A 13,830-nucleotide genomic window follows, 5' to 3' on the forward strand; every position below is an offset into this window, starting at 1 on the left:
TTCCATACAAATTTAAGGACTATTTGTTCCAGTTCTTTGAAAAATGTCCTCGGTATTTTGATCGGGATAGCATTGAAAGTGTAGATTGCTCTGGGTAGCATGGACATTTTAACTATGTTAATTCTTCCGATCCCATGAGCATGGAATATTTTTCCATCTTTTTATGTCTTCCTCAATGTCTTTCATGAGTGATTTATAGTTTCTAGAATATAGGTCCTTTATGTCTCTGGTTAAGTTAATTCCAAGAAAACGTATGGTTTTTGGTACTATTGTAAATGGGGTGGATTCTCTAATTTCTCTTTCTTCAGTCTCGTTATTCGTGTATAGAAATGCAGCTGACTTCTGAGCATTGATTTTGTATCCCGCCACATTACCCAAATCGGCAGAGAAGAAGTCAAAATGTCTCTCTTCGCAGATGACATGATACTCTATATGGAAAACCCAAAAGAACCTACTCCCAAACTATTAGAAGTTATAGACCAATTTCAAATTTTCAAGCCAACACACATGATTACCATTTCCAAGGTTGCCTTGTGGTCTAAGATGTCTACTAGTGTTTCAGTCATACCATTTCTATTTTAGGCAGCAGGAAGGAGAAGGGGGAAAGTATCAGTAGGATCTTTCCCCTGCTGTTATTTCTCCTTTAAGATTACTTCCAGAATTCTCTCCCAGCAACTTCTGATAACTTGGTACCAGTCTTAGTTGAATGGCCATATCTGGCTTTGAAGAATGCTGGGAAATATACTATTTTGGCTAGGTACATTACAACACCCTCCCTTAATAATGTAGGGGTCTCATTAGCAAAAAAGGTAGGAAAAAAGAATGTGGGCAGGCAGTTAGTAGTCTCTGCCACAAGTATTAATTATCCATGTGAACAGCCAGATTTTCAAGATTATGGAAGGACAAGGAAGGACCTTGAGGTCCTTGGTCAATTATAAGCATTAACAAGATCAGGTGGAAAAGAGGGACTTGAGCTTTAGACCATTGTGTTTAGAAGACATTGAGAGAATACTGTAAGTAGCAGTGGGATGCAAAGAAAAAAACCAATCATACTTTCCAATCCTGACATAGGAAGAATGTAAGAGAATTTCTTCCAAGTGACATCTAGGGCTTAGTTAAGACAAAGAGGGAGAAGGAACCTGAGGAGAAACAGGGGATTTTGCTGATTATAAAGCAGTAATTCCAGGGATTATGGTAAAAGAATGGGGGGCCCTGTGGAAGACATATGGGCTAGGTTGGGGTAAGAAAATACAGTTTATAGTTCAGGGGAGTAAGGATGTAATGAGTAGTGATTCTTAACCTTATGATCACCTATCCATATGAGTTAAAGAAATTAATCTCTAACATATTATGCAAGTTATATATTATATTTACATATTGATATACAAATACTATATTGTAAAAATACTACATGTATTATTAAAGATACAGAAACATAGAAACTTTTAAAGAATGATTAAAAATTATCAGTAGAAATGCTAAGATTTTCTTTTCCACACCCTAGCCAGTTATCTTGCCAATCCCTGGGATCATGGAGGTCCCAAAGGCCGCAGTTTCAATGTAGCATAGGGTAGGGACTCTATTTGGGGAAATATGAGCAACCTGGCATGGAATTGATGCCTACTCTTAAGCAGAAGCCTTCCTCTTAAAAATAAGTGCAAGAACATATAAAATTCTTGGTAAAATTTGGTAATACAGTAAGACATAGCAAGATTAAATTTGGGGGAAGAAAAAGCATATTATCAGTTAGAGATACTGTTATGTGCTAGAGATGGCATTTGATCTGCGATCTCAACAAATCAATTAGCCAGGAAACATAAAAAATAAAATATGCAGGGGTACTGGGTGGCTCAGACGGTTGAGCATTGGACTCTTGATTTCAGCTCAGGTAATGATCTCAGGGTTGTGGGATCGAGCCCCAGGTTGGGTTCTGTGCTCAGTGCTTAAGTCCGCATGCCCCCCCCAGCTCCTTCCCCAGCTTGTGCGCACACTTTCTCTTTTTCTCTCAAATAAATAAAGTCTTTTAAAAATGATTTTTTAAAAAGTAAAAATATATTAAAGAGGGAACCACAAAATCATTAGAGAAAGGAAGGATCATTTATTAAATGTATTTGAGATAGGTGCTGGTAACTTGTGGAGGAGAGGAAATGCAAGTTAAAGAGTTAAATTTGAAAAATTAAAACCATAGGAAAAACAAGAAAAATCATATAACCGAGTATCTAGCCCCTTAGAGATAAAAGAACTTTTCCAAGCTTAGAATTTACAGGGAAATAATAGCTTTGAGCACATAATTATTTCAAGTCTCTGTGTTTTAAAACAGCATTCAGAAATTGAAAGATGGGGGCGCCTGGGTGGCTCAGTCGTTAAGCATCTGCCTTTAGCCCAGGGCGTGATTCCAGGGTCCTGAGACCTAGCCCCTCATCAGGTTCCCTGCTCCGCTGGGAGCCTGCTTTTTCATCTCCCACTCCCCCTGCTTGTGTTCCCTCTCTCGCTGGCTGTCTCTCTCTCTGTCAAATAAATAAATAAAATATTTAAAAAAAAAAAGTGAAAGATGGCATGATATTTGCAGCCAATATGTTTATTTTCCAAAGAGCTCATGTGATGTACCGTAGAAGAAGAAATGCAACAAAAACATTGGGAGAAGAAACCTGAACAGCTCACAAAGAGGAAATGTTGGGGAGTTAAGTCACAGTTATAGGAAGAAAAGGAGCAAAGACAGGCACAGATCTTGAATAGCTCAGAAGAGATGTGACTGGTTTAAAAGGAGAAGGTGTTTAACCATGTTTTAAGAGGTTTGGGGGTGGGGAGAGATGATTAAAACCTTAGAGACAAATGGGTAAAGGACCTAGCCATGTTGCTAAAAAAAAATATGACTGGTTAAAAAAAGGAAAAGGAAATTTGGTCACATTTGTTATCAAAGCAAGAGACATTTAAAATGAGCGGGTTTTTTTGTTTTTTAGATTAGAATTTGGTTTTGGGTCAAAGTGATACCCAGTGCTTGCTGGTGTGCAGAGAAAACAAAAGCAGCGTGCTTTTCATACTGCGTGGCGATGTAAATCTGTACAGTACTTTTGGAACTCCATTTTTTTCCTCTCATTAATAACTAGATGGGTCAAACCCTGAAATTTGATATGTGAAAATAAATCCATTATTAAGTTAAACATCAAACTCTGTAATATGAGATAGTCCTAAAAGCCTAAGTAGTAAAAAGTAGTTTCTTCAGATAAAGCTTTTAAAATTAAAACCACAATAAATGTGTATCGTGTATCTTAATACATTTTTAAAGAAGGTATCATTGAGTAGGCATAATTGGAAATCTTGAGAGTAACTAACAGATACCAAGCTATGTTGTAAAGCTGTAGTAAATAAAGCGGTGATAGGCTAGTAGACTAATGAAGCAGAATAGACAGTATACAGAATTGGGCCCTTTTATCCCATGGAAGCTTAATATATGATAATGAATGATAAAAGTAGCATTTAAAACAGTGGGGCAGAATGAGCTATTCTTTCATCCATGTATTTATCTATTCAGAAAATGTTTATTGAAGGCCAAGCACTATCTTGGATGCCAAGGGTACATCAGCAAACCAAATAGACTAAAATAGTCATCGTCACAGAGTTTAAATTCAAGTTGGAGCCGGTGGATAAATAAGTAGATGATGAATACCTGTTGAAAGAAAAGGAAAGCAGGGAAGGGGGATAGTGTTCACAAGATGCTGTTTGAGGGGAAAAACATATCCCTCCTTTATACTATATGAAGAACCCCACAAGGCAATTTGTTGAAAAGCAGACAACCCAATGGAAAATTTGGCAGATTTTTTCGTTTATTTTGATAGCTACTCCTAATTCATAAAGGTGGATATAGAGCTATCCAGTAAATATGCAGTACTTTTTTAGTAGTGAAAAGGAAATATCACATAAAATCTTGAGACTGAGTAAGTTCAATAATACCAGTTTTGGTTTTTGGTTTTTTTTGTTGGTTTTGGGGAAATGGTGCTTGCAGTATGTTGGAGATATAACTGCAAATTGGTAATCTGTTTTGGAGGACAGTTTAAACAAAAACAAAAACAAAAAAACTGTTATCATCATGAATCTGTTACATTCTTTGGATAATATTTGTGTGTTCTTTATTTTTGTAAATAAGATCCATAGTAAATCAGAGTTTTATTTCTAAGTTCACTTAGATTTTAAATTATTTATTAGACAGAACATGTATTTTAAACATTCAGTAATGGAAATTGTTCAAGTCATCTCATTTTTCTTTTCTTTGTAGGTCGTTTATATGCAATGCAAACTGGAATGAAGATTGATAGTAAAACTCCTGACTGTCGTAAATTTTTATCAAAGCTAATGGATCAGTTAGAAGCTGTAAGTTAAACACTGATCATTTATTTCCTGATTGATGTTTTAAGTGGCATTTTATTATATTTGTGGATGTGTATTTTGCCATTTTAGTTCTTCCTCTTGGCAGCCATCAAGCAATGTCATTACAAGTGAGGAAAAACTAGACACATTTTTTTTTTATTTACATCTTACTGCTAAGGTAGTTGTAAGCATAAGTTAAAGTAGATTTCAGTGTCTCTGCATATACCGTTATATCTTGTTATTGTAGATGTTATTATAGATGACCTTTGAGTTCTTTCATAAGTGACAAACCCTTTCTAATCTACTTCATACAATAACATGGATGATTGATTTGGGAGTTCTTAAATAGCTCTTACAATAATGAAATGGGCTATTTATTTAGTGAAAGGGACAATGAAGGAAATGGTATCAGTTGCCTAAAGTCTCTTTGTCTCACTCTTGGTACCAGGACAAGATAATTTTATGGTCCAGGCATTCTTCCCTGCTAGCAGAAATGTGGTAGGTGACTAATGTATGAGTCACCTTCTTGAACCATGGTATAATTTCACAGGTTATATAGAGGCACCAATCCAGGGAAAATTGAATGGGTTAGATTGGGTGTCGGTGCAGGAAGGCAGGGGTAGCCATAGTAATACAACTTAATAGTCAGGACTCCACCCAGTGCCTCTCCTGCCCAGCTGTCCTGGTTTTTCTTTTAACAGTGTCAGGGTCTACTCATTAATTTATCTCTTCAGAGTCTGTTATATTGATAGCTACAGCTTTTTTTTTTTTTTTAAGATTTTATTAATTTGACAGACAGCAAGAGAGGGAACAGAAGCAGGGAGCCCGATGCGGGGCTCAATCCCAGGACCCTGGGATCATGACCCAAGCCAAAGGCAGACGGTTAATGACTGAGCCACCCAGGCACCCCTGATAGCTACAGCTTTTTATTTACTTTATTAGTTATGTGACCTGCTCAAGAGAATTAGAAACCTAAATATTTGACTAGTTGCATTAATATATGTAGAGAGATGAAATTTTAGATATATTAAAAATCAAAACATTTATAATAGCCCAGAGCTTTTATAAATATTGAAAGTTATTCAGATTAAAACCTAGCTACATTAAACAGCCATGGGCAGTAGGGTTCTAACTTGGTATGGATGTCTGACCCAGAGTTCTGTCATTGCTTCTATTAACCACGCGCTGGACCTAGTGGCACCACTGATGGCAGTCCAGCTGCCCTTGAAGCCTCTCCTTCCGCTTCTGACATGGCTTCTATAGGAACAGGAAAAATTTGAGTACTCTTTTTTTTGGGAAGGTGAGGTTAGAGGATGAGAGGAGGAATGTGTCTCACACATAGTAGTACATTTATAAAATCATATTGCTAACAGACTTTGTATAGAATATATTTCTTTATTAATTTCACAATATAGCAGTAATAACTGAAATACCTTATGGATAAGACAGAACTCAAAATAGTTTTATAATAAGCAAAGTATAAAATCACATTTGTAAAGGAACTCAGCAGGAGTTTATTATTATCTTAAATAATGGGTAGAATAAATCTATTCCATGGTGAGTCTATCCCATCTGCCTGTGCTGTAATGTTTAGATTAATTACAGTTGGAGAACTGAGTGTATTATGTTTTTGCTGCCAGGTATTTCATGTTGAAGATGAGATGAAGTGACATATTCCGACTTTCTAAAATTAAATCCGCTTCTGGAAGTAGATCTAGAATTAAAGTATTTCATAGTGTGGATATAGTAAACTATTGTTACATGTGGGGTTTTTTTTTTCCTGTTTTTGTTCAGGAAAGCATAGCTAAAACATCCTTAAATTCCAACATTAAATCTCTTCTGGAACTTATATTATTCTGTTGTATGAGAATATTTATTTTGCTGATTTTGTGAAGACTCCTGAAGCCTTTTTTGAATTTAATTTTTTACTTTATAACATTTTTAAGAAAAGCCATTTTTAAACAGTAGTGTGGTATTCAGATCTAATATTCCAGAAAGCCATTTCATTCCAGTAAAACAGTCTGAGTAAGATGTAGGAACTTAGTTTGTTGTGTTTAAAATATCGTGTAGGAAAAGGATGTACTGACTAAAAATTTACAGTTGTGAATTGTGTTAACGAGGCATATATTTGTCTAAATTTTAAAAACTTCTGTAATCCTTTTCTGAGTTTGTAATGTCATACTATAGAATTAGGTCTGTGTTTTTACACAGTATGCTCTGGGCGATACTATTTTAGGGTACAATGATTTCTGTAATCATATCTTTTATATTTGATAGAAGAAATTGAAATGGGAATAAATTAAAATTTTAAATTATGATTAGAGATTTTCCTAATTCCATTTTTAGGATACCTAATAGTATATTGGCTATTATTTTGAAATATTTACCTGATGCTTTACATAGATGGTTGGATGTGTTATCTTTTTATTGTTGGTTATTTTGATTTTTAGAGCTGAATTATCCTTTCAGGTTATCATGACGGTGTTTCTTCAAAATTTTGTAACCACTGGATTTTATTCTAAAAACCCTTGGGCTGCGGCAGAGCAATTGTTAGGAGATTTCGTTGATACATCTTTTACTGAAATGAATGTAAAATAATTTTTAAAATTTTAAATAATTCTTAGGATTATTTGTATTTAAGCATACGTTTCTGTGAGTCCAAAATCTTAAGCTTTGTATCTGATTTAATTTTAGCTTAAGAAACAGTTGGGTGATAATGAAGCTATTACTCAAGAAATAGTTGGTTGTGCCCATTTGGAGAATTATGCTTTGAAAATGTTTTTGTATGCAGATAATGAAGATCGTGCTGGACGATTTCACAAGTAAGTAAAGCAAAAGAAAAATTAAAATTGTAAGTTTAGTTACTGTATAACTGGAATTATCCAATTTTCCATTGGATACTTTCAGACTTCTTGAATAATGATTTAGATTTTTTTGTAATTACTTATAGAATGTCAGAAGAATGATTTTTGGGTTACAAGAATAATCCTGTCTTTTTAGAGAAAATGGCTGACAGAAGAGTAGCCAGGGTAGATTTATTTTTTCAGTAATAATACTCCAAGTAGCCATTCTTTGACATTTGGTAAAATCTAAGAGTTGATTTTAGCCAGTGACAGCCTGGTACAATGATACTGATTTTTTAAATTATTACAGCCTGCTAATTCAAATGATTTGTCATTATTTTAATAATACTTAAATGCAAAGAAATGCACATGGCTTGATACAGATTTAGATAACACTGTAATTGCTTTTTTTTTTCCCTTAGGGCCTGTGCAAGTGCTGGTGGGGGTGGGGGAGACAGGGGACAGAGGGAGAGGGAGAGAGAGAATCTTTTTTTTTTTTTTTTTAAGATTTTATTTATTTATTGGACAGACAGAGACACAGCGAGAGAGGGAACACCTGCAGGGGGAGTGGGAGAGGGAGAAGCAGGCTTCCCGCTGAGCGGGGAGCCCGATGCAGGGCTCGATCCCAGGGTCCTGGGATCATGACGTGAGCCGAAGGCAGACGCTTAAGGACTGAGCCACCCAGGGGCCCAAGAGAGAGAGAATTTTAAGCAGACTCCATGCGTGGATCAGGGCTCCATCGCATGACCATGAGATCACGACCTGAGCCAGAATAAAGAGTTAGACACTTAATCAACTGAGACACCCAGGCACTCCTCTTAATTTGCATTTTCTAATAAAAAGTATACTATAAAACCTTGCTGTAGTATATTTATTTGTAATATGAATGTTGTTACTTTCTCCTAATAGATTACAGAAGGAGCTTCATTGTGTTCTTGAAATCTGATTTTATTTAAAACATTAATTACAGAGTAGTTTTGTAAACACTGGAATTTTTTTTTCTTACGGTTATATGACTAATTCTGCAGCTTAATGTTTTTCATTTAGCTAAACCAGTTTTCTCTTCTCTTTTAGAAACATGATCAAGTCCTTCTATACTGCAAGTCTTTTAATAGATGTCATAACAGTGTTTGGAGAGCTCACCGATGAAGTGAGTGTACATTTTTTATTGTTTTGTTAGCCTAAGCTCAGTATTGTTGCTCTTTGTGAGTTTTGTAATTGCATTTCTTCCTTAAAGCAGCATGCCTGTCAGAAATGTAGTATAAACAAAAAATGTAATTTTAAATTTTCTACCGGCCACATTTGTAAAGTAAGATGAAATAATTCTTAATAATATATTTTATTTTTTGTAGTAAGTTCCTTAAATCTAGTGTGAATTTTACAGTTAGCAAATGCACAGCTACTTTGTTGAGCAGCACAAGTTTAGGGTTTGATTTTATTAAGTGCTTAAATATTACTATTCCTGTATGCTATTAAATTTCTACAATGTTATTTGGTAAATAATTGGAGGCAGAGGCTTTTAGGACTTCGTTTTCTTATTTCATTTTTAATCAAATATTATGATTTCTTTTATTTTAAAGTATACATAGAACTTGATATTTTTGAGGTACTTCATATCCATTTTAGCATTTTGTTTTTCATAACCTCTAAGATAAGTAGTGCATATATTCATTTTATACACGAGCAAATTGAGGCTAAGTGACAAACAGTTTATTGCTCTGAGTTCAGTGTTGTTTTCACTGTAGCATGCTTTACCATTAGCATGGAAAATGTGTTTTTTGAGAGAGGAGGTATTAATCTGAAATAGAAATAGAAAAAAGGAGCTACAAATGAAGCTGATAAAGGCATGTTATACTAGTGATTTGAAATTTATGAAGAGTGTTGCTTTCTGTGACATGATTTTTTCCTAAATGATGAGCAGCTCATAGTGAAGCTCCAAACAAAGCAAAGTATAGTCTATCTATGAGATGTTTGCATTTTCATAAAACAATACAGCAAAACTGTGCAAAAAATGTTTTATGTTTAAAACAAAGTTAAACTCTGGGCTTGATGATTATAAGCTAGGTTTTTGCATTACTGCAGAAGAGATGTGCAGGACATTTCAAGGTTGTGCCCAATGAAGAACAATTTTTTATTATGTGGGACTGTCCCTTTTTTTCAAAACATCAAGCATCCCCAGCCTTGCCCTCACAGCATTTCCCAATCATTCTGCTAACCAGAAACCACCCCCAGATATTTCCAAGACACCCTCTAGGGTATGGGGCAATGCCCATCGAAAAGTCATGTTTTCCAGTTGCCTTGAGACAGAGTAGTATAAGAGAAAACTGAGACCTGGAGCATGAAACCTAAAATGCTTCCCAGTGGTTATACCTTTTTTGTATTCTGAAGGCCCTGTGGATCCACTCTGTTTAGCTCCCTCTCTACTCCCATCTTGTGTTACGACTGATTTGGAGTTCTTTTTCTGGTGTGTGGCATTATGCTAGCTACTTGAAGATACAGAAGTGGTTTAAACATGATGATGGACTAGTCCTCTTTGAAGTTTTAGATAGTTCATATGGTTTTAGAAAGTACCAGGTAGGGTGAAGGAGAATAATGAGTTCAGATTAAAAAAATAAGTCATAAGACAGATCAGACAGACAGTAAAAGGCCTGGAACCTTCAGTTAGTGAATTTTTTTTTTTTTAAGATTTTATTTATTGGACAGTACAAGCAGGCGGAGAGGCAGAAAGAGGGGGAGAAGCGGGCTCCCCGCTGAGCCTGGATCCCAGTGCAGGGCTCAATGCTGGGCTCGATCCCAGGACTCTGGGATCATGATCTGAGCCGAAGGCAGACTCTAACTGACTGAGTCACCCAGGCGCCCCATTTAGTGGGTTTTTGAATGAAGAACTATACTCTGGTGTGCTTTGTGTGATAGGAATCTGTGGAATGAACTAGGCTTAGGCTGAGGAAGAACTACAAGTCATTTGACAAAAGAAGTAGTTAATGATTGTTGTGGAACTTTGTACAAGGTGGGTTTTTTATTTGAGGAAAAATAGTATGTGCAGACAGATTGTAAAATCTGAGGTGTAGGTATGGCATCCAGAAATAAGTCAGCATGAGACTCTTGGAAATAAGACTAGAAATCTGCAAAACAGAGATGACAATTCAAGTTAGATTAGACACACCCTCATGTAAGAGGACAGTTTTAAAAGAGAAGATGGTTAAGTAAACATCCTGGTAAACACTTACATTGAAAATGCAAGAGGAAGACGTGAATACAGAAATAAAGAAGCAGAGATACTCAAGATATCAGAGAAGATTATGATACAGCAGAGTGACAGAGTAGCAGATCCATTTGCGCAGTACTTCCAAGAGGGGTACTCCTTGCCTCCTCCCACCTGCTCCTACTTAGGGAAGCTGCTCCCCTATCTCAGAAGGAAGACCACGGTCCGGTCCTTTGAACTTACAGATGCCAACCACGAGGACCCCAGATAATAGGTAAAGTAATAGATACAGGAAAAACAAAATGTTTAGAAGTCTTAACTGAGTAACGCAGGTTTTGCTTTTTTTTTTTTTTTTTTCTAATTTAAAAGATACATAGGTAACCAGCCCACATAATTAGTGTGAGGTTTATCTGCATTTCAGAAAAAAGTCTAGGTTTATATTTACATATCCTTAACAAAGAACAACTTCCTTAGTTACTCAAATGTTGCAACTAGGGCAGGACTGTGAGTAGGGCAAAGGAAAGGGCTTCAAAAGGAGCAGGTGAGATTGTTTAGAGACTGAGGACGCTAAGGGATGTATGTAGGAACAGAGCAAAGGGTCATTTTCCCAGAATGTTGGCACTCTTTTCTTTCCCTGTCTCACCACCCAGCCTGCCACCTGAGCTCTTCTGCCTTGCGCTGGTACTAGACTACAGTAGGAAATAGCGTCTGTGTTGTTGGTTAAAGGACCCAGCTAGCTGGAAGGGTCTGAAATGGTACAGAGAAAAGAAGTTAGGCATTCTAAGGCCAGCCTGAAAGGGAAGTTCTTGTTGTTATTTGATTGGGCTGAGGTTATTCCTTGGGACTTCGTCATGTAAGTCACCATGTAAGTCACGCATATTTCAATCAAGGAATGTGTATATGCACAATTAGTGTATAATGATATGTAGGTGCTTTTCACTAATTTACACATGTCGGTTATAATGTGCAAAATTTGGACATTCAGTGAAAGTTGTCTATATCAAAATTTACAAACTGCTTGACATACAGTGCTGATGCTTCTCATATTCAGTATCATACAGTGATCTTATCCTTACATGACTTATGAACTGACTTTTGCCCGTGAACTAAGGTTGACTAAATACATAAAGTCAGCCAACAAGGAAAGTAAAATATGGGTGAGACTGTTCATCTGCCACTAACATAATCCCTAGGCCAACCAGTTTGTCAGCCTAGTTACAAATTCTTTTTTTCTCTTACTTTAATGTTGTTTTTTCTATCTGTGACTTTACCAGCTTGTCTTCGGTATAGGTGACCAGAATGGTGATGGGCATCAGCCCTTTCCCGTAGGTCCTGTCTTAAGAAAATCTGGGGCTTGTACTTATTTTCTTGTGATTTAAGCCTGATATGCCTAAAACAAGGCACAAACTCTATAACATTTCTTACTTCAAAATAACTATTAAAAAGATGAGCTTTTTAAAAACTGTGGGTATAGGGGCGCCTGGGTGGCACAGCGGTTAAGCGTCTGCCTTCGGCTCAGGGCGTGATCCCGGTGTTACGGGATTGAGCCCCACATCGGGCTCCTCCACTAGGAGCCTGCTTCTTCCTCTCCCACTCCCACTCCCCCTGCTTGTGTTCCCTTTCTCGCTGGCTGTCTCTATCTCTGTCAAATAAATAAATAAAATCTTTAAAAAAAACAAAAAACAAAAAACTGTGGGTATGAACTGGTCACGCAAATCATTTAGCAGTTTTAACTCATTCCCTCCTTTCCGCTTCCACTATAGTTACATCCTGTAGTTGGAAAACACTAGCAGAGACACAGACAGGAAACAGAAAGGTGGGAAAAGAATGAGTTTAAGGATTTCAGGTAGGCAGATTATTTTTTTTTAAATATATCCTCCTGTGGGTATAGTTCAGGACTCTATAACTTATTTGTTCATTTATAAGGTAAGTACAGTGCTGCATTTAACTGCAGAATACACCAGAGCTTCTTAACAAAGCTAAAACGTTCCTCAAAAATAGTTGTTTTCCTTGCTTCTCAAAGAACACTCTTTTGAGAAATACTAAAATCTTTAACAACAGAAAATGGGAGGGGAAAGGCATTATAATTGTCTCGTAAAATTTTTTTTGTATTTTAAAATACTCTTTGGGGCGCCTGGGTGGTGCAGTGGTTGGGCATCTGCCTTCCGCTCGGGGCGTGATCCTGGCGTTATGGGATCGAGCCCCATGTCAGGCTCCTCCGCTGTGGGCCTGCTTCTTCCTCCCCCACTCCCCCTGCTTGTGTTCCCTCTCTCGCTGGCTGTCTCTATCTCTGTCGAATAAATAAATAAAATATTAAAAAAATAAAAATAAAAAAATAAAATACTCTTTAATTTTATCGTCTTGATGAACAAGGGAATGGTGGTTTTTAAATTAACGTTTTCTAAAGTTATTAAAATACTCATTTGTTCGCTATCAGCTCTGAAATTTATTTTAAAAGGAAAGAGATAGTGATTGTCAGAGGCAGGCCCCACTGAACTCTAAACCAAGAAATCATTTTACTTCTTTGGACTTGGTTTTTCTTCTGTAAGATGGGAAGCCTGGATGAGCAGGTCTCTGAGGCCCCCTGCAGCTCCACCAGTCTCTAGGAGTATATATTCCACACGTGGGAGAGGTGATGGGAAAGGAACAAAAGACAAAGATGACAAAGCAAACAGAAAAAGAAAAGGTGAGAGGTAAAAATAGTTTTCGGCTAGAAGCTACAAAAGGAGGGGTGAAAACTCTTTAGGAGGTTGTATAAACGAAAGTAAAAAGTAGACCCACTGAAAATACGATCACACAGAACAAATTTCTAGTAGGAAAAAGCTAGCATTGCAGCACGGGGAGTGGGCAGGCTGAACACCTGGGGCCTCCTGTATGACATTTGTATGTGAAGATTTTTAATCTTCTAATTAATTTTTTTTTAGTTAGCTTTCTAGTCTTTTTTTTTTTTTTTTTTTTTTACTAGGCCACTGACTGGTTCACAAGCTGCATAACTGCAGTTTACCTAATTTTTTTCCTATTTGGGGTTCTTCTTCTCTACAATATATTTTCCTCTGTTACTGTTTTATTGAAGGACCTAACACTTTCTGGCATTGCAAGTCCAGGCTCCTGCCTGCGTACTTCTTCCCAGTCCTCTTTTATGTTGTTTCATGTTCGTCAGACCAGTCTCCTTACTGCTGTTCGGTTTCTACCATTAATAACTGTTGTGTGTTTAGCCTGCTTGCCTAAGCCTTACCTTCTCTTCGAGTCAGTTACATTATTCTTGCCCATTCTCTCAACTGTTCCACCTCTAGAGTCTGACCTCTGTGAATATTATACTATAATATATTGCTTTAAGTTTTATAGATTATATTTTGGAATAAATTATACCACAAGTCCTTGCAAGAGGGGACTTTGTCTCATTCTACTCTTACATCTTCT

General features: G+C 36.7%; 1 protein-coding gene across 1 annotated transcript in view; it reads left to right on the forward strand.

The window, feature by feature from the left end:
- The window catches only part of VTA1 (vesicle trafficking 1), a 67,302-nt gene that overhangs the window by 16,677 nt on the left and 36,795 nt on the right, over positions 1-13,830 (forward strand). The window contains exons 2-4 of the mRNA XM_002912635.4: positions 4,274-4,368; positions 7,060-7,187; positions 8,283-8,358. Of these exons, the coding sequence (XP_002912681.1) occupies positions 4,274-4,368; positions 7,060-7,187; positions 8,283-8,358 (299 nt within the window). The remainder of the gene's footprint in view (positions 1-4,273; positions 4,369-7,059; positions 7,188-8,282; positions 8,359-13,830) is intronic.

This window comes from Ailuropoda melanoleuca, chromosome 10 (assembly GCF_002007445.2).
Source record: "Ailuropoda melanoleuca isolate Jingjing chromosome 10, ASM200744v2, whole genome shotgun sequence".
NCBI classification, from domain to species: Eukaryota; Metazoa; Chordata; class Mammalia; order Carnivora; family Ursidae; genus Ailuropoda; species Ailuropoda melanoleuca.